Source organism: Tachypleus tridentatus, chromosome 2, assembly GCF_004210375.1.
Source record: "Tachypleus tridentatus isolate NWPU-2018 chromosome 2, ASM421037v1, whole genome shotgun sequence".
NCBI classification, from domain to species: domain Eukaryota; kingdom Metazoa; phylum Arthropoda; class Merostomata; order Xiphosura; family Limulidae; genus Tachypleus; species Tachypleus tridentatus.
Genome location: NC_134826.1, coordinates 27,227,008 through 27,250,026, shown reverse-complemented (window position 1 = coordinate 27,250,026; position 23,019 = coordinate 27,227,008). Strand labels below are relative to the sequence as shown.

The 23,019-nt window shown below is 33.7% G+C and overlaps 1 protein-coding gene across 4 annotated transcripts in view; it reads right to left on the bottom strand.

Moving 5' to 3' along the window:
* Nucleotides 1-6,673, bottom strand: part of LOC143239765 (forkhead box protein B1-like) — a 32,737-nt gene extending 26,064 nt beyond the window's left edge. For 2 of the 4 annotated variants that reach the window (XM_076481259.1, XM_076481253.1), the window contains exon 1: nucleotides 5,430-6,673. In XM_076481259.1, coding sequence (XP_076337374.1) covers nucleotides 5,451-6,473 — 1,023 coding nt within the window. In that variant the 5' untranslated portion in view covers nucleotides 6,474-6,673 and the 3' untranslated portion in view covers nucleotides 5,430-5,450. Of the gene's footprint in view, nucleotides 1-5,190 lie in introns of all 4 variants that reach the window. The other 2 variants (XR_013021356.1, XR_013021354.1) reach the window with 2 other exon arrangements.
* Nucleotides 6,674-23,019: the final 16,346 nt, after the last annotated feature.

Genomic DNA, 23,019 nt, shown 5'->3' with positions numbered 1-23,019 from the left:
GCATTGTCTTTCGCACACGGCTTGAACTCGTTTTTAGATAAACCAGGAGATTCTTATAAGTACTACAATTCAAACTGTGAGTTTATATTGTAACGCGGAATAATCACTTATGACCAAGAGTGTGATACGTTGTTTGTTAGTGATTGAAACTGTATGTTTTAAATTGCCTGCCAGCGCAATGACACACTTTTTTTGTTATATTGTCTGAAATACGAAATATGTAACTTAATGTTTTGTGCTTTCATGTTAATTCCAATAATTTTTTATTTGACCTAACATACAAAATAAATACGCATTACCCTTTTTACAGAGCTTATATGTTCTATATTACAGTCCATAAAAGCTTGTATTTTCTACATTACAGTCCCTAAAAAGCTTGTATTTTCTACATTACAGTCCCTAAAAAGCTTGTATTTTCTACGTTATAGTCCCTATAAAGTTTGTATTTTCTACGTTATAGTCCCTATAAAGCTTGTATTTTCTACGTTATAGTCCCTATAGAGCTTGTATTTTCTATATTACAGTCCCTATAAAGCTTGTATTTTCTATATTACAGTCCCTATAAAGCTTGTATTTTCTACGTTATAGTCCCTATAAAGCTTGTATTTTCTACGTTATAGTCCCTATAAAGCTTGTATTTTCTATATTACAGTCCCTATAAAGCTTGTATTTTCTATATTACAGTCCCTTTAAAGCTTGTATTTTCTATATTACAGTCCCTATAAAGCTTGTATTTTCTATATTACAGTCCCTATAAAGCTTGTATTTTCTATATTACAGTCCCTATAAAGCTTGTATTTTCTATATTACAGTCCCTAAACAAAACTTGTATCTTCTATATTATATTTTCTATTTAAACTTTTTCAGTTTCAAGAAAGTAAATTTGATAAGAAAATGTACATATTTATTAATCACTATATCTAAATTTAGGTTCATTTTCATATAATTATATTTATACATTATATTTGTTAAAACAAATAATAAATAACTTGCGTTATTGATAGCTATATTAATTTAACAAGTTATCCATACAGACAATACAACTATATTATTGACTTTTATTATGTATTTTTTCCTATCGTACGTTTGTTTGTTTGTTGTTTACAACAACGTTTCATTTCGTCGTTTTGAACGTGTTGTACTTTTTTCCAACTTTAGTGTATTTTTTACATATTTCATTTTAAAAATAAAAAAACTATTAATAAATTCACTTTTACAACTGAATCAACGGGTATAAAACTTCGTTTTATTATAAATATTAGAAGCATTGTAATACTAACCAATACATTTAATTTTTAGACGTGGAAGTAAAAAAATAAACACTTTTTGTTACATCTGTTTACCGTAAAAAATATTCATTTACTGGTTGATACACTCGTTTCGATAGGCTCGTAACTTGTTCTAAATCTTATAAATAGAGCTTATCTGTCTGGGCTGTTTCTATCTTCACTAAGAAATTTTCAAATTTCATTACATATTATAAAGTAATTGCTATACGTTTAACTTCTTACATTCTACCACACGAACATTTTTAACAAATAAAATAGAACCAACCAAGAAGTCACACCTTGTCTCCAAATACTCATTAGTTCTTATCACTCATCTCAGGGGTAAACAAAGTTTTAAACTGAAGTCACGAAGCTGAAGAATAACCAAGATATATTACCTGAAAATTAATCTACATTTAATTTTTAATTCAACGTTAAGAGTTAAAAATTTGTTTAAAACTAAAGACACTATGCCTATCCCTATATTCTTGAGGTAGTTATAAATACTGGTAAATCTATACGTCACATACACATACATATGACAATAATAACAATTCAACCTTGAAAAACTTCCATATTTTCGACTTCGGAACAAGAGATCACCAACTATTTATTAAAGAAAGCTTTTCCGTTTTCAGTGACCACCCAACATTTATTTCTTTATATTACTTTAAAGGTCCAGTGCATAAACTTTTATTTAAGCCTTTCGTCATAGAATTCTTTTTAACAAGTGGACGAAACGTGTGTGTGTCACGTTTTATCGTACATTCAGTTACAATACTAAAGTTTAAATTTGTGTTTTTTAGCTTCTTGTTTTAGTGTCTGATACTGGTTTTTAAAAATGTGAATAAATTGTTTGTGTTTTTAACGCCGATGGGATTCGGAACAATTCCGAAACAATTGTTACTAAAGCTTCTTTTGATTTTATCACACGTGTATTATTGTTAAAACATTCTCAACTGTATGTGTTTCAGATATTTCTGGCAAGGGCCATCCGCCATAGACATCTTTGATTTTTGAACTGATAGATTAGAAGAAAGGCTCGGCATGGCCAGGTGGGTTAAGGCGTACGACTCGTAATCTGAGGGTCGCAGGTTCGAATCCCCGTCGCACTAAACATGCTCGCCCTTTCATCCGTGGGGGCGTTATTATGTGACGGTCAATTCCAATTTTCGTTGATAAAACAGAAGCTCAAGAGTTGGCGGTGGGTGGTGATGACTAGCTGCCTTCCATTTAGTCTTACACTGCTAAATTAGGGACGGCTAGTACAGATAGCCATCGAGTAGCTTTGCGCGAAATAAAAAAACAACAACAGAATATTAGAAGAGGGCAAGTAGTGAACTGCAAATTGCAATTTCGAGTTTACGAGACGAGGGATAGGACCCTTCGATTCATAGTATGGGAAGCTAACCACATGAAATTAGATCATAAAGAAACGGTTAGAGAATAAAACCTAAGTGTGTTTATTTAAAACAACTGTAATGTATTGTATTGCTAATTTAAAATGTTATGCAATCATCAGAAAGAAGTAACGAAATCTGACGTAATAATTGCCATAAATAACGGATGTTTAGAATTTAAGTATTAAACTTAAATATTTTATAGAAATTTTATTTTAAATGTTTTTTTTTATTCGGTTAGGGATAGTTTTATCAGAAATCGTGCTTATTTCATAATGTTTAAGTAACTTTGATACACTTAAAATAGAATCGCGTGAAGTTGGGCCTAAACATTTATTCTTTTAAGAGATTTGTATCGTTTATGTTACTTGAATATTGTTTTTTCCATTTTTAACAAAAACGTTCCACAAATTCCAGGAATGCAGTGTCCGCTATTAGGCACAAAGAAGGAATATGATGCGATGTGTATTTACTGGCAGAAACACATTCTATATATTAAAATTACACAACCCATCTTAGACAGGATATTAATCATAATTTTATAATGTTGACCTTTTGATTGAAAAATGTAAATATTTTTAATTTCAGGATACAAACAACGAAGACGCATAAAAACAACGACAACATAGATAAATACAACGATAACATAGAAAAATAGAACGATAGCATAAATGAATACAACGATAACATAGATAAATACAACGATAGCATAGATAAATACAACGAACATAGAAAAATAGAACGATAGCATAGATAAATACAGCGATGACATAGATACGTGCAATGGAAAATGCAACAACAATAGAGAAAATGCAAAAGTATCAGATAAATACAAAAATAACATAGAAATATAGAATTACAACATAACTAAATAGAATGATAACATAATTAAATATAACGTAACGTAGCTAAAAAGAACGATAATACAGAAACATAGCATGGACAAGTACAAAGATAACATAAGAAAATACAACGATAACATAGAAAACAAAATGACAACATAGATAAATTGAATGATAATAGAAATAAAACAATAACTTAGAAATCAAGGATTGAACAACTTATTCATAAAGTAGATGTATGTAAAACTGTCTTATCTGTAAGTTTGTGTTAGTTAGTTTTAACTTTAATAATGGAAACTAAACAGTTATGTTCTGTTTAACGTCCACTGAAGATAAATGGGATCAGAATACTTACGCCGGGCTAACTGTTTACAGTTAAACGTAAATCATATATATATGTGTGTATAAATGTGTACAAAATTATATTTTGCTTTATTGGTCTTTTATAACCACATATGTGTATAACATTTAAATCACTCCGATTAAAAGGCGAAAGCATCACGATGCAAAAGCTCGCATAGAATATGGTTTGCGAAGTATCCAGGTGAAAACAGCGTTACTTTGACATGATGACAGCTAATGTTCAATCAGACGTAACACATTCAATCAGTTCCTGATATCATAGATCGTATTTTACGTGGTATTGAGTTCAGGATATGTTACTGAACTAACACTAAACTCTGAAGTTCGGTATCTCTTTGTGACTTTTCTCTAAAGCGACTAAACAAAGCTTTATTGTTTTAGTACGTGCACTGTTTAATTACGCTGTCACAAGTGTTGTTTGCACAGGAGGGACATTGAAAAATATAAAGCCTATTTGCTCTTCTGACAGGAACGTATAGCTTTTTGTGTCATTGGGGTAGAAAATAGATTAGCTAGCTTGTAGATATGCGACTTATGGAAACTATAATATCGGGTGTGTGTAGAAAGTAGATTCTATATAAATTCCCTTCAATGTTATAGAATTTAGTTGATTTCGTATTGCACAAAAATAGCTTCTTTAACTTTTCAAATATAGACCTAAACATGTAAGGTTTAACTTATTTTTTTAACGTTTTGTTAGAAATTAAGCGTCTCTTTACTGATTTTACAGTAAGGCGCTGGTATTTCCATAAGAATGTACGTTCACTATTTTCTTAGGAAGTTGAACAGTTTACTCGTATTGACATGAAATGTAATCAACAACTTCAAAAATATGTTCATCTTTACACTGATTGATTTATTTACACAAAAAGTTGTTCATCTGAGAATTATTTACATAACTGTTGACTTATACACAAACATAAATACAAATTTAAAGCAGGTTAAATTTGAAACTGTTTGTCCCAATTTTTAACTGAAAAATTGCTAAAGATATTATAATTTAAATTATTTGAAATTTTATCTTAAAGATTTTAGACTTAGCTTATAAACATTCAATTTGTCAATACATTTGCCAATTTTTCGAATTTAAAAATCTAAAACCTAACCACTAAGTACACAATGGCTGACATGTGATTGGTAAGTTGTATTTAACATGGCACTTTGATATGGAATATAACGCATGGAGCACTCATTTATACAGTTTAGTATCTTGATGCATAAATTATATGACACATGGATTCTACTATACGCGTTATGTTTATACAGACCCGAATTATTTTCGCATTTACACTGTTAATTCCCAGCTTACAACCATACCTGTTCTTTCAACACGTACGTTCTTGAATTTTTCTTTAAAACCGCTAAGCCTAACTGGTGATTCGTACAGCATTCATTAAACTTCTTGTAGAAGAGTCTAGTCGTTTCCAGAAACACGTTGCGCAAAGTTTAACGAAACCTTTCCAAGAAAGAAGCAGTGTAGAAGATGAAGATAAACCACCAATCGTTCTTAGACTTTAATAGATGGATCTCTGAGCGTATGAAAACATTGAGCTCACCTTCATGTTGCATATCGTTGGTTACTTTGATGAATCGTCTGATACAATGTCTAGGGAATTGTCACTGGAAGCTGAATCAGCTCTTCTCGGAGGCGAACTTACTACCATAGGAAACGTCCCAAACAGCGCTCTGTTTGAGTAGAGACCGGGGACCTGGAAACCAGGTAGGAATCCCGGCTTTATCGAGAAGGACGGAACAGAAAGCGGGATGGACGAAGGCACGCTTGCTGTCATTGCAGAGATGGTATGGGGTAAAGAAATTGTCCCTGGAGGCTTGGCGTGAGCTGTCATGGGCATGTTAAGAAACTGGGGAAAAACTCCTGATTGTAGAGAGACTGGAGCAAAGGGCAAGTCGGAAGAAGGGAGAGATGATGCCAACGACGCTGTCGAAACACACGGATGAGAACACGGGTAGGACGGTAGAAAAGTTGGCAAGAAAGGGTGAGGAACTGACTGACCATGAACAGGAATTGGGTGGTTAGGAACTTTGTAGGTGGGTGTAATTAAGTTTTCTATGGAAAATGGTTGTTTGTATGTTGTGGCTGATGATGTTCTCGAAGTTTCCGTAGAAAACGGCTGCAAATGCGAAGGCGCGGCGGCAAGGGCTGCGAGTCGAATTTTAGCTTGTTCTTGGACTGCGTGATGCGTGACACTCTCCATTTGTTTTAGTTCGGCGTACGCTGCTGCTGTGGCGCGTCTAAGTGAACGAGGCAATTTGAATCTTTTCCTACGACGCAGAAAACTGCCGTTTTCAAACATATCACCACAGTTAGGGTGGAGAGTCCAGTAGCTGCCTTTACCCGGCCGGTCAGGACGTCTGGGAATTTTTATAAAGCAATCATTGAAGGAAAGATTATGTCTTAAAGAGTTCTGCCATCTTTGCGTGTTTTTCCGATAATAAGGGAATCTGTCCATAATGAACTTGTAGATATCACTTAAAGTCAACATCTTTTCTTGGGAGCTCTGAATTGCCATAAAAGTGAGAGAAATATAGGAATATGGAGGTTTTTGGTCCCCATAAGAACTTCTGCCAGGCCGAGGCATCGTTACCCTAAAGTCTCCAACTAAAGAAATATATTAAATGAAAGACGACTTTCCAGAATTCTCTCGCTACTTTTGGTCTTTGTTGACCAGCAGTGTGAACTTTTCCATCAGTTACGTTAATATGACAGCTACCAGTACACAAATAAGGGCTGAAAAACCGCACGACTTCAACACTTGGCCTAGCGTTTGGCTCGATGGTAGCCACACGATAAATACAGGCTAAACGGGTTCGGTAACACCTATCTATAGACTTGGCAAAAGGTTTCCACCTTCTTAGTAATAAAACTTAGAGGCGGGTTTATTTGGACCAATCGGTTTGTTTCACGCGCTGTCAATCTACGAAAGAGGGGCTGTCCTACAAACATTTGTTATCAGTGGAGCCGCCACTCAGCGAGTGACGTCGATCAAAATATCTTCTCTACAATCGTAAGTATTTCGAAGTTTGCCACTGAAATTAACATCTTTTAAGGGACTTTACACATGTATTCCTGAATGACCATTTTCTCAAAGCTCCAATCTCCTCCAAATTAGCTACATGCTGATAAACCCTGTGTTTTTGCACTATTAATAATACGCATAATGATGAAAAGTGCTCTGCTCAAAGTCTTAAAAGAAACGTAAGAACAATACGTGTAAAGAAATACAATACTCGTGTTGTTGATAGCTTAGTATTTTGTAGCTTTGTATGAAAACTTTAGCGTTACATTATTTGACTGATTAAACTAGCTTACAATGTCAAAACGGATAACTTTTTACCGGTTTTTTCTCCTTCAGGAGTTGAATGTTATCTCTAATTTAAATCAGTTCTGTAGATATGAATCATTGGAAAACATGCCGCTAAAATGTGAGATTTCGAGAGAAAATTTAAAATTTAAAATGTTTTTTGACGTAAGCTCATGAGTTAGTCCTGTGGTATAAACGTTTATCGGATATAGTTTAAGTCATGTGTATTCATAGGTTAATGTTGCTCATATCTTTCATTGGCATGTCTTCATTTTTATGACAGAGATGTTTTTTACACATTTTGTTATGATAATAGATTTGTATACACGTGCAAAGATCATTTAGAAAACTAATACTGTTTAGTAAGTACATGTATTTCTAAGTAATATAAAGTACATCTACTATAACCACATTTATATATTTTCAGGGTGTTCGGAAAGTCACTGTGCAGTTTTGTAATTATATTTTATTCAGTCTATTTCAAGCCATTAACTGATAGCGGTGTTTAGAAACAAAATAAGAAGGATCCAGGCCTGTATTGATGCCAACGGGGGTCACTTTCAACATTGTTAAAAATTGTCATTCATATTTACCTCCTGTATTCTGTATTGAAACATGTCTGTTAATAAATATATAAGTGCACAGTGACTTTCCGAACACCCTGTATATATGTATCATGTTTAGCACTTTGAATAACCATTTTAAATTTAAGAATTGCAATGAGAATGTTCTGAAAAGTGCTTGATACATATAATACGAAAAATGGAAAATTTAAGTTAGTTTTAACTTAAGCTAAATACATTGAGAAACAATGAATGTAAGGTCACGTACATAGACACAATATGTTAATCTTGTGTATATATAAATGTACTGTCAACCAATATATATTTTATATCTCACATTACAGCCTGCCCCTGGTGACTTTACTGTCATTATGCAGCGTTATTTTTTTCTCTTAAGACTTGTTTTGCAGTACATAAAAAGACTTTAAAGTATCAGTGATATTTTGAACTAATATGTCTCACTGAGCACTATTTGTAATTTGTAGTATTTTACAAACTGGTTGTGGAATTTTACCTTTCGATCTTATCCTTAATTAAAGTCTTAGTGTTTAACAATTTACTCTTATAAGGTTTTATGATTTGTATGATAAGGAACCTTTCAACGTTGATAAGGATATTTTTAAGTAATTTTCTTTTTTTACGGACGAATATCACATTCGGTCACTTTCATCCAGTCGTTTCTATGGTTGTCTGTAATTTCTTTGAAAGCCTTATTTAAATAAGTTACCTAGCAACGGAAACAAAACACGAACGAGTTTTCCTTCTTTTGGTAGTTATTATGAGCCTTTAACTACATCATATATTATACTGTAAATGATTGGTTGATTCAAATAACTGTATAACTGTGCAATATTTATATGAACATTTAAACCCACATTGCTGATGAGTGAAAAGTCGCACTCGCACTACGAGTTTTAATGCATAGAAATATAACAAATGTTAAGTACATTTAGAGTAAGTAAAAACTCTTTATTATCCGCCACATGTAATTACTCGTTATTTATATGTAGTTTTCTTAAGTTATAAACATTAAGTTTTAAACACGAACAGGGTAATGAAATGTTCTATGTATGATTATCACAGTTAAAACAGATTTTGTAAACATGTACTTCAGCGAGTTCTTGTTCGTAGAACAGCCATAAAATTATCTTAACCTATTGCATAAACTGTGTATTCACTGACATAATTGTGCTCGTGCAAGAACAATCGAATTTAAAGTCAGTTTTGTACGTATTTATCTTGTCTGATAGTTTGTTTTGAATGTTGTGCAAAGCAACACGAGAACTATCTACACCAGCTGTTCCTAATTCAGCAATGTGAGACTAGAGGAAAGGCAGCTAGTCATCATCACCCACCGCCAATTCTTGGGCTGTTTTTACTAAGGAATAATGGTAGTGATCGAAGCGTTATAACGCCCCCTCCCGGCTGAAAAGACGAGCATGTTTGGTGGAACAGGAATTTGAATCCACCACCCTCAGATTACGAGTCGAACACCTTTTTTATTATCTTAATTAATCCACCCTCCTAGAGTATGTATACACAAAAATACATCAATGATTCAAGACTTCTCATGCTAATGACTGTACTTATCTTGATAGTAAAGAAATATTAGTTAATCTTACTGCTCGAGATACATACGCAAAAAATTAGTAGCCACAAAACACAACAATAATATAAAGTCATTTATAAACACATTAATAATAAGGTGGTTTAAAATAAACTGAAATCACTAAAAATGAAACGAAATCATCATTTTAAATCTCTGTATAATATATAACCTTGTACACCCTCACTTAACAAATGCCCAAAGTCGCGATGAATACTATAGAAACCTGACAATTTGTTTCGTAGCCGAAACCCTAAGAAATCAAGGTAATTTTTAGCTTTAAGTTGAGCTGTAAAGATATGCATACAATGAACACCACTCTATAGAATCTAATTATAGGCAGAATAAATCACAAGCACTCTAACCACCTGGCCATGGCGGGCGTGTTACTGTGACAGAATTAATAACTTGAAGTAAGTAAAGCAGACAAAGAGCTATTTCACAGCTTAACAGAGCGTTCTTTGTACGGTTTTAAAATAAAATGTTTTAAATGTACAAAATATACAATATAATATAACAGGAACAACAAAACCAATACAACAGAACATTGCCACATTGTGACTATCATACAAAAATGTCATATACGTACATATATGGGCCCGGCATGGCCAAATGGTTATGGCAATCGACTTGTAATCCGAGGATCACGGGTTCGAATCCCCGTCACACCAAACATGCTCACCCTTATAATGTTACAGGTCAATCGCACTATTCGTTGGTAAAAGAGTAGCCCAAGAGCTGGTGGTGGGTGCTGATGACTAGCTGCCTTCCCTCTAGTCTTACACTGCTAAATTAGGGACGGTTAGCGCAGATAGCCCTCGTGCAGCTTTGCGCGAAATTAATACCAAACCAAACGTACACATATATATTCACTTCTTTTTTACTTTATATAACGCCACATTTACAAGAACTGTTTAACGAAACGTTTGCACTCCTGATATGTCTAATGTATGTACGTTTGTGTAAGACAACGCTGAACTGTATAAAATTAAGGTTTGTTCGCTGGTTAGAGATGACACTTCGGAAAGTTACGGTCGAACAGAGAAATACACAGACTATTAGAATATAAATATATATTTAAAAACTCTGAGTAAGTTACAAGTAACTTGTGCTTCGTTAAGTTAAATACGTCAAGTAAAGAAAATGTATCAGGTGAAACCATATTCATCACTTTGAAATGCAAAAATAAGGTATTTGATTGGCTTACCTAACAAAACGTTACAGTAAAGGTGGAAGTTGCGCTCAATAGCAGGACGTATTCAGTTACATAACAATGATACTGATATAATATTTATGAACTTAAAATATAAATGTGTCTTGTAGATGAGACTTATTGGTCAACATTAGTTTTATTTCAGGAAAACTATTTCCAAAACGTAACAAGTAATTTTGCACACGGCATGCTCGTAGTATCTTTAGTGACGAACTAATAATAGGAAGTACGTCATGTGTAGAGATTTTTTTTTTCAGTACCTATATGTATACCCTAACATGTATGAGTAATTTTTCTCAGTTTTTAGGTAGCTGTGGTGAAAGAGGTAGTCAGAAAACCTGAAATTTTATGAACTATTACGGAACAAGAAATTTACGTGTTTACAATACTAAGTTGATATGTATTGTTACACCACAAGTATAATTATTTTAATTTGTTTATATTTTCAGGGAATGGAGTACGGTATAAAACCTCTAGCGTATGAATAAAGTGTGATACTAATCGTAGCTCAGAAAACACGTTTTGAGAACTATTTTCTGACGTACAGTTCTATCAAGCACATGAAAAAAAACCAAACAGGAACTTCTAAAAGGTTTTGTTCCAATGAAGAGTCACTCAGTTTTCTACTTTCGTTCTGACATGACACATAGGCGTATGTGTAATTTTTTGTTTTGAGCAACAATTTTATGAATTGATATTTTTTTTATGGTTTCAGAATTTAGGTTTCTCTCTGCGCTAGCCTCCCTAATTCAGCAGTGTAAGACAAGAGGGAAGGCAGCTAGTCATCACCACCCACCGCCAACTTTTGGGCTGCTCTTTTACCATCGAATAGTGGGATTGACCGTCACAATATAACGCCCCCACGGCTGAAAGGGCGAGCATGTTTGGTGTGACGAGGATTCGAACCCGCGACTCTCAGATTACGAGTCGAACGCCTTATCCCACCTAGCCATGCAGGACCTATCTTAATTTCAAAACTCAAAACAAATATTTATAATAAGTGACAAATATTTAATCTCAAAATTTTACTAGAAGTCTTTTTGTGTTTTCCAGAGACCGAACAAACGGAAACAAAATGTTATTTTATGTTAACACAAAAATCGTTTTTATGTTTAACACGGGTTTTCGACTAATGAATAATTATTTAGACAATTTGAAAAACTAACCCTAAAGTACCACGAGTTACTAATATAAACTACCTAAATAACGATAAATGGTTAGTGATATTCTACCATCACAATGATATATTGTGTTTGAATATTCATATAATGTATCTTTTATATATAATATATAACCACAACACCTCTTTGTTAGACGCCAATTGAATGCTAAGTGTCAGAACAGATATACTAGATGTTTCTAAAACAAGAAATTGGCTGGAAACATTTACTGGAGTTTGTTTTCGTTTACAAGTTTGTCCGCCGCTAGTACAGCGGTAAGTCTACGGTTTTACAACCCTAAAATCAGGGGGTTCGATTCCCCTCGGTGGGCTCAGCAGATACCCTGATGTGGCTTTGCTAAATGAAAACACACAAACACACGTTTACAAGTTTAGTGGAATATTTTCTATTTTTAACTGTATTGACATTTGAAAGTTGCAATTGTTTTAGGTGAAAACGAAACTTTTAACTTATGTATTTACGAACTTACTGAGCATTATTTTTTTATGATAACCACTACCTTACTGAATTTAGTATGATTATAACAGGTAAACGTATTCAACACGTTTAAGAGAAAACATTCAACTGAATTACCTATAGTGTTTAGAGATACGATAACAAGCAATACTTATATATACAATTTTGCTAGAAGATACACCTTAGTTTTACGAGACATTCATTTACATTTACTTGGATTAATGCACGTAAATTCAGTTATCGTGTGCATTAAATCCTAGACATGAAGTTAATAAAAAGCTAATTATCGCATTAAACCCTTACCAACAGCTAATAAAAAGTTGTAATGCGCATTAAACCTTTGACTCATAGCTAAAACAAGTTGTCTTGTGCAATAAACCCTTACCAACAGCTAATAAAAAGTTGTCATGCGCATTAAACCATTGACCTATAGCTAACAAAATGTTGACTTCTGCATTAAAACCTTGACCCACAGCTAACACAAAGTTGTCTTGTGCATTAAACCCTTACCAACAGCTAATAAAAAGTTGTCATGCGCGTTAAGCCCTTGACCCAGTTAACAAAAAGTTACCATGTGCATTAAACCCTTGATTCACAGCTAACACAAAGTTGTCTTGTGCATTGAACCCTTGGCCCACAGCTAACAAAAAGTTGTCTTGTGGATTAAACCCTTTACCCGCAAGCTAACACAAAGTTGTCATGTGCATTGAACCCTTGGCCCACAGCTAACAAAAAGTTGTCTTGTGGATTAAACCCTTGACCCACATCTAACACAAAATGGTCTTGTGCATTAAACCCTTAACATATAAGTAACAAAAAAAACTGGTTTGAGCATTAAAACTTTAAACTACAGCTATTTCATGTTCGCTATACTTGTGTAACAATGTTCCAACCCAGTCAATCAAACAAACTTGTGTCTTAAACAGTTTAAATCGTATTACCTTTAACCTACACGCTTAAACAGTCTAAATGATGTTATCTTCAGTCAACTCACGTAAACAGTCTAAATGATGTTATCTTCAGTCAACTAACTTAAAAGTTTAAATCATGTTATCTTCAATCTACTCAGTTAAAGATTTTGCTTCTTTTTGAAATAATTGTTTTTCATTATGCGTCGCATACCTGTATAACGTGTACGAATAACACGATTGCTTACTGGTGCTATGTTAGTTTTACCCTGTTGTCATTCTCAGAATCTCACGTGTTATGTGGGTAGTTTGAATTACATGTGATTGTTAGTTCTTCTCGTATGTCGTTCTTGTAATTATTCATCAGCTGCACTATGTCGTACACAAACTTACATTTATCTGTCTACTTGCTCTCAAGTTATCTATTTTCCAGTGGTAATTTACTCTATATATGTACATAAACAAACCCAAAACATCAGTACGATTCACCTGTAGATACGAATGAGAACGCATTAGAATGCGACACGCATTTCCATTCTCTTACCGTTTTCGTGACTTCAATGACGACTTTTCAGGAAATAGCTTTACTGAGAAGCTATAACAAACATCTCGTTTCAACACTCACTCCAGTAACACAGCGGCATGTCTGCTAACTTACAACTCTAGACACCAAGTTTCGATACCCGTGGTGGGCAGAGCATAGATAGGCCATTATGTAGCTTTGTGTTTAATCAGAAATAAAGTTTTCTAAATTAAATACATATATTCTTTTAAAATGTGCAAACATATAATTCATCCCATGTATAAATTAAGTACATTACAAATGTTCAAACATAGATAAAATAGTTAATATAATTTTTTTTCTACATTAAAATGTTATTATAATTATTTTACTTATTATTGTAATGGAAATACAATTTATGTATCCTATAAATTCGTACTTTTACTTACATTTTCGTTTCTGTAAGTCTTAGTAACTACATATATGTATACAATGGAGGAAGAATTACTGCATTGGCAAATACTTTCAACACTTCTTAGTTTCTGTATTTTTTTTACGAGATTATGCCATGATGGAAGTGTTACAACTAATGTAAAACGGTTATAGACATTGTTTAGCGCATGCTCACTCACATCTCAGTCATCGAAATACATATATGAAATTTTAGAAGCAAATAAACCGTGACAAACGTATCGCAGCAGGTAATCAATATATATTTTGCAAATACGAAAATGCTCTTTGAGAAAAATATAAAACACATTTTTAAAATGACGCTGCTAAAGTAATTGAAAAAAGGTGATCACAGCGTCTGTTCCTTTTTGCAGTATTTACTTGCGATCCCTTTGACTTCGATAACTGCTCGACATCGCCGTGGCACAGAGAGCACGAGAGACTGAACGTGGAGGGGTGGGAGTTCATGATGCCACACCTCCTGCAGTTTCAAGGCGTTTCTCGATTTCTTCTTTTGTACTTTGTTACTCATTACCTACTATTACGTTTCGATGTGGTTCAGATCTGGGCTGTTGCTTAGCCAGAGTATGTTCTTTTGATCCTCTTCCTTCAGAGATAGTCCAGATAGTCCTTTACCTGAAGCAATGGAATAAAACCTTAATATTTTAAATTAACGTAGAGTGAAATTTCCTCTTTGTTTCACGTGTACTGCATAGAGTGCATGAACTTTATTAACTTTTCTAGCCCGGTGGAATGTGCAGTGGTCATCTCCACCGAAGTGATTCCAAATTGTTGGCTTTACCTGGGACTAGAGGATCTCAATGAACTTGTTGGAGGTGGCAGTGCCTTCCATAAAATGGAGGCGTCCCACATCTCAACCAGAGAGGTATTCTCATATGATCTGGTTTATGTGAGAATGCTGTTTAGCTTCACCCGCCGAACACGGGCGAGACCGGGCGGTTGGTACGCTAACAGCGGCTCCTGACGTTTCTTGCCCTTGTCTTCTGAGATCCATGGACTACATTTGACGATTCAGCAGGCTCATGCATGTCAGAACAAAATCATAAGCTGCTGTAGAACTTTTCTTCCTAGCTCCACACACTTCACTCAGCCAGTCTCTCTATATCTCTGCTCCTAACCATTCACAACAAACTGGTTAAACCACACAGTTCACTCAGCCAGTCTCTCTATATCTCTGCTCCTAACCATTCACAACAAACTGGTTAAACCACACACTTCACTCAGCCAGTCTCTCTATATCTCTGCTCCTAACCATTCACAACAAACTGGTTAAACCACACAGTTCACTCAGCCAGTCTCTCTATATCTCCGCTCCTAACCATTCACAACAAACTGGTTAAACCACACACTTTACTCAGCCAGTCTCTCTATATCTCTGCTCCTAGCTACTCACAACAAACTGGTTACATTTAATTAATCTAGCAATCTGCGTGACCAAAAACCCGAAAGTGTTTTTTTTTCGTAGAGTTAGCTCACAACCTTTGGTTATGGTAACATCACACGCATGTCGTAGTTGATAGGCCTTTAAACTCTCTCTTAATAATGCCCTCTATTTGTAGCAAAAACCCGGCTGTTGTAATACCCAAACATGATGTAAAGCTGTCGACGTAATAACGAGATAGATCTACACAATCAATGAACATCTGCAGATATATGCATTCGTGTCTCAGAACAAGCGACGATTCCGAATAAACGTGTGGAAATATTTCCTGATGCAAGGTTTCCATTGCTGTTAGTTTTAAATGCTCTTCTCGTCCTGACGCCATTAAATAAACCCTAGGTAACCCCTACGTACCACACTAATACTGTACTAGGTAACCTCTACGTGCTACACTCGATACTGTATTAGGTAACCCCTACGTACTACGCTTCATACTGTACTACGTACTACACTTCATACTTTACTAGGGTAACCCCTACGTACTACACTTAATACTGTACTAGGTAACCCCTACGTACTACATTTAATACTGTACTAGGTAACCCCTACGTGCTACACTTGATACTGTACTAGGTAACCCCTATGTACTACACTTCATACTGTACTAGGTAACCCCTACGTGCTATGCTTGATACTGTACTAGGTAACCCTACATTTAATACTGTACTAGGTAACCTACGTGCCACACTTCATACTGTACTAGGTAACCCCTACGTGCTACGCTTGATACTTTAACCCCTATGTACTACATTTAATACTGTACTAGGTAACCCCTACGTGCCACACTTCATACTGTACTAGGTAACCCCTACGTGCTACGCTTGATACTGTACTAGGGTAACCCTACTACGTGTATCGTTCTTTTGAAAATGACTGTAGGTAGAGAACGGGAACATCGGTTAATTATAAGATATAAAAAAATGCAACATAATTCGTGATAATAAAAAACACAACATAATTCGTGATAATAAAAAACAAACATAATTCGTGATAGTAAAAAACACAATATAATTCGTGATAATACAAAAAACACAACATAATTCGTGATAATAAAAACAACATAATTCGTGATAATAAAAAACACAACATAATTCGTGATAATAAAAACAACATAATTCGTGATAATAAAAAACACAACATAATTCGTGATAATAAAAAACAACATAGTTCGTGATAATACAAAAACACAACATAATTCGTGATAATACAAAAACACAACATAATTCGTGATAATAATTCTGTTTTTTTTTCTGTAGGAAATTTACTTTTCTTAGGGGAGAATATTTGTCTTGAAATTAACTTGTCAAGATTTTGCCGGTCTTTGTTTTTCTTTCGATGGTACCTAAAGTACCAGTAATTTGATGATAGTGAATGCACGTGTCTCCTACTTGTACACATACCATACTTTTAAAATCTTCATGGCAAAAGAAAACAACAACAATAAAACTGAACCAATGGCGTCACGATAAAAAAATGTTGTAATAGCGCTATTGACTCGCAGATGCACGGAAGTTAACGCAATACCTCACCTGGCGGTTGCGGCAGCAACTCACGAACAGCCAGGAAGACGCGATAGTTTATGTATCTATGACGCACTACGTTGATGCCATAAAACCTGCGAAAAATATTAAAACGGCCAGAGATACAAATCTAGACGTCCCACGTTTGTTACACTCCTACTTTAATTGGAAGGTCTAAAAACAGTGTCAAACAAACTAAAATATATTAATAATTCATATTTACTGAAATGTTCCTAATGATTTTATTAACTTTATTATGAGTGTCGCACAGTTTTAAAAATACACTGACCAGTTTATTAAATATTTTCGCATCATACGAATAGCGGATTTTTCAAAATATCACTCGTGTAAAACCTTTCAGTCCTGCCAAAGCCATTATCTAAGAACAGCTGTATAGGGTGGAGTGTGTATTTTCGATTTGTAGTCTCTATCTAAATCTATGTGGACACAATGTACTCACTATGCGAATACTATACGGTAGCAGATGTTCTTTTTAAACAAAGGTAAAATCAGTTTGTTAGGTGAACATGCTCAAATCATCGATAAATTATATTTTGGATTAAATTTATATAAAATATCTGACAATATTTTACGGTGGGTAATAATTTCTGATAGTATAAATATGATCCTATAAATATATCACATTGCAGGTAGATAAGTAATAAGTAAAAATTCACAATTAGTTAAAACAGTCATTTTGTTACGTCTTCTAGTGTTTATAACAGTATTTGAGAATCACAGAACTGATCCGATTTCCATAAACAAGTAAAAATTCACAATTAGTTAAAACAGTCATTTTGTTACGTCTTCTAGTGTTTATAACGGTATTTGAGAATCACAGAACTGATCCGATTTCCATAAGAAAAACAAAAAAACAACCATTATACACTGATAAGCGTGAAGCAATTTTGTATTAAATAATACCGGTACATTTTTGTTAGTAACTTAGTATTTTTAGTGTAAACTTATACGTTGTGGTACACGGTTCTTTTAACTTTTTATGCCATGCTGTTTGAAAATTAGTAAACTGTGTTATTTTGATGAATATAATTTGATTTGTTTAAATAAACCGTAAAATGTTTATTTATCCTGCCTTTAACAATGATCTTTTAGATATAAACTGAACAAGTTTTTTTAAACACTAAAACCAAGCTTCGATACCCGTGTTTGACACAGATAGCCCATTGACAAACAAAGCTACTGTTACAAAATATTAATAATTTTCGTTTGACGTTTGTGTTAAAATACGAAAAGTTGAAATAGCACCTACACTTATTGAACACAAGAATATTATTAGGGACTAAAATAATATGAAATTTCTGTTAGAACTACATAATGTATGACAATGTTATGATACTAAACGACGAATGACAGGTGCCACTATAACATGGGACCAGTTCACGCTGTTCAGTCGTGTTCTCAAAGATATATTTTCATAATGGATATCTTACATCTTTTCAGTAAAACCTCTTCTTTATTTTGTTTCTCACACTTTTCGCAATCATAAAAATTCGTTTTTTTCTTTGATAGATTGTTTAGGCACAGTATTCATGATGAAACTTTGTAGAATGGAAGACAACTGCCTGTTGTGAAGACACATGTGTAGAGGACAACGTCTCGAAAGTCTTCCAGTTGTCTTCCATTTTACAAAGTTTCGTCGTTTTACCTCTTTTGAAAACTAAAGTCACACAAACAGAAATTATATTTTTACAGAAGGACAGTAACCACAGATGTAAACATTAAAATGTATATCCATCTATAATTTACAACGAAATTACAACATGCTTTTATGTACTAGTGTGTTTTTTATAAGCATTTTGTGTGTTTTTTAATTGCTGGTATGTAGTGGGACATTGTTTTTGTTTGTTTTTTGAATTTCGCGCAAAACTACTCGAGGACTATCTGCGCTAGCCGTCCCTAATTTAGTAGTGTAAGACTACGGTGATGGTAACAAGTCATCACCGTCCACCGCCAACTTTTGGGCTACTCATTTACCAAGGAATAGTAGGATTGATTTTAACATTATAACGCCCCCACAGCTGAAACGGCGAGTGTGTTTGGTGGAACGGGGATTCGAACCTACGACTCTCGAATTACGAGTCGAATGCCTTAACTCACCTGGCCATGCCGGGCCGTAGTGGAACATATAGTAGTAAACATAAGGTGATGTTTATGTTATTAATCATATTATGACAAATATAGTAAGAATGTTTCATATGACTACACAGGTTCATAGAATTGAAGTAAGTGTTTTTGTACTTTGCTAAAAGTTTGAAGTCACTAACTGATTTTAGTATAACACTGTCATATAAATAGAACCTTTACGATGACAAAACATACAAGAAAAGTGTTATTGTCAAATCACCTTTTATACATATGTTTATTCAATTAAGGTTGTTATTATTTGCATATCGCAATAAGAGTGAGTTATATCTGAAGTATACATCACGAAAATATTTTGAATTTATTCAACATTACTGATAAAGTAAATATGTACCGGATCAGTTTTAGTTTCTTTAATAGCCAGAAGAACAACCATTAATGAAATCAACTATGAAGAAGCTTACGTTAAAAAACTAAACAATTTTTTACGTGAACCAAACCAACATTTTCAATACAAGCTATTTTTTCATTGTTCCAATAGTTATACTATGCCATCAGAAGTTGGCCCGGCATGGCCAGGCGGTTAAGGCACTCGACTCGTAATCCGAGAGCCACAGATTCGAATTCCCGTCACACCAAACAAGCTCGATCTTTCAGCCGTGGGTGCGTTAAAAAGTAACGATCAATCCCACTATTTGTTGGTAAAAGAGTAGCCCAAGAGTTGGCGGTGGGTAGTGATGACTAGCTGCTTTCCCTCTGGTATTACATTGCTAAATTAGGGACGGCTAGTGCAGATATCCTTTGTGTATCTTTGCGAAAAATTGAAAAACAAACAAAACAATTATCAGAAGTTTTATGATATAAATTTTTTATTGGAAACTTTCTTCATTTTTCTTTTGTGATTAGTTTTTAAGAACCCTAATAATCATTGAATAACGCAATCATTCTCCAAAATACACAACTGTTAGCATCACATGTCATGTCATTAAAATTTATAAACATCTTAAAATTTGTTGGAAAAAATAAAATTCAGTTGTTAAACCTAAATCGGGCCAATAGGTTAGCCTCCTACACTGTAGATTCGTGATTCGTACCTCGCTACCAAAAAAGAAAAACTGTGCTACGCACTTTGAGGCCGTGGTGCCTTATAACAGTGAGTAACAAATCATACTATTGGAATAGAGTAGACCAACAGTAGGCGGTAGTGATGTTGACTAACCACCACCCCTCTAGTTTATCAATTTAAAATTATAGATAACTAGTACAGGTAGATCGTAAGATTCAACATATCTTTTTTTTTTTTTTTTTACATTTCATCGTGAAAGTTGCCTTAAAATATGATAACTTGTATTTATATATTTTAACCTCAGGAATGCTATTTTAGTAGTCAGAAAATAAAACAGTTCCTCTACGTTATTATTATAATACAATATAAAATGTATAACAATCTAATATTCTGAAAATATATTATACATTTAATGACCCCCTAGTGGCACAGCGGAATATCTGCGAACTTATGGGCAGAGCACAGATTACTCATTGTATAGCTTTGTGCTTAATTCAAAAACACAGACAAACAAGCAAACATTTTAATGAACCAAAACCTTTAGTTATTATAGGACCTTGTTAAATACTATATTGTTTTAAAGCAATTAAAAATTATTAGAAGCCTGGACTGATATATTATGAACATGTTTTATGGAAAACTTGCGCATGCGATTTTCAGGATAAAAACTGTTTCGGGATATTGTGTTGAGTAGGACTTATGGTTTTGTCTGGTTACAAATATCAGTATTCATATGACAAATCTGAATGTTTCTGGTAATTGAATAAACAAGCAAACTTTATCGAAAACCTCTATGGTATTTCAACTTTTTGAAACTTAACTAAAGCCGTCTCGGATTTATTGGAGTTTAAGAGAATATGCCCACTATGGCAACGTAGTACAAGACATTTTATACAATAACTTGTCATTCTACCAAGCTTATTGACTTATTGTGTTTTGTATTTCATGGGGTTTAAACACATATACCTATAATATAAAGTCTTAGGTGATTAATTTTGGTATGATCCTTAAAGTTAGAAAGCAATTCTTACCTCATATGATAAGAAAAGTATTAGTTAAGTGTGTATACGTCTAGAGACTACAAATCTGTTTCATTTTTTTTACTGTAAATACATTTTATTTTTATGATTTACGAGCTTACAACACTAAAATCCTAGGTTTGATGCCTCACGGTGGACGAAACAAATAGTCCAATGTGGCTTTGCTATAAAACATACAAATTGTTTATTTTCTGTTGGTTCTTTGAATAAACAAAATAATTATTTAATATTTTGTTTTATGAGTGCTGTTTATTTTTATGAGTCTAGGAAGTATTTCATAGACATGTTTAGAACTTACTAGCAGTGTTCCTCCTTAACTTTTGACACTAAGTTTGTTGTCTTTGAAGAACAAATAACATAGAAGTTTTGTAATACGTATTTCCAGCATAATTCAGTGATATAATTTCACGCACCTGTTGTATTTACATTAAGGCTTTTAGTAGCTTCCTCTATTGTCGATGGCATATGGAAGACATATATTACATATGTTGCCAAACTGTTGTATGTTGGTATTCAACCTTCGAACTAAAGTGGAAAGAGATTGTTTATTTTTACTAAACACTAAGCTACACAAAGGGGCTTTCTGTACTCTGTCCACTACAGATATTGAAACCTGCTTTCTAGTAGTGCAAGTCAGCAGACATACCGCTGTGCCACTGAGGGGTATGGAGAGTACATATATACTTATCAATTGTAAGGTATTTCAATATACAACAACGTTAGTAATAGGTAAAATAACGTATCTAAATAATTTATTTATTTTTAGGTAGTTGAGACAAAAACAAAGACGGTAAAATTATTTTTCATTTTAAAAGTTATATTCACCTCTAAAAGCTAAAAATATCTAACTGTACAGAATTACGCATTACTTCAAAAGTCTTTTTTATTTTGTCCAAAGTTTAGGCTACAATTACAGGTATGAGTAAACACGACATCATTAAATATACCCAGTGCGTTGCTCCGTATAAGTTCAAATAATAATCATGTGTTACTTCTACTGAGAATTACTTCAGCTGTTGTCTGTTTTACAGCATTCTTAATGAACTTAACCGAAATCTGAAAAAAAAAAGTTCTGCACGATGGATATGCGTTCCTGTTAAGTGCAATTTGTTAATTATAGCATGCAGACAATTTACAATAATTTCATTTGGAGTAAATAAAGAGAAAGAAACACAACATTTGGGTTAAAACTATTAACTCAGAGAAAGGGTTCTCATTTTACGTTTATCAATAGTGTTTGTATGAGTGTAATGTTTCTGAGCGACGTAACTAAACGTAACGTTTATTGTTAGCTGTTTTTGCCTATGAATTATATAGTACGTCAGATTATAAAAATTGATAATGTTAACCAGTAGAAACCTTACGAAACGTAAGCAACAATATGCAAAACTTCGTTTACGAGTGAGTAGAGAAGTTGGGTTTTGTTTCTCGGAGACTTTGAGAATAACTGACGGCAATGTTTTATTTTGACATTTTGTAGGCTTGTTTTTATTTCGTAAAATAACATTTTAATACGAGATAAATATTTAAAGAAATTCAAGAGACACTTTGTAAATATAAGTATATTTAAAAGTAAATTATTTTTACTAAATACCGCCTAAAGCTGTGATGTTAATGTTATGTGCTTTAGGTAGGTAGCATATTTACTAATGCATACACTACACATCTGTGTAATTTGTGTTTTCGAAGAAATAATCCATTGTTCAGAACTTCATGATTTATAGAAGACGTAAGTTTAACTAGAAGGCAGACT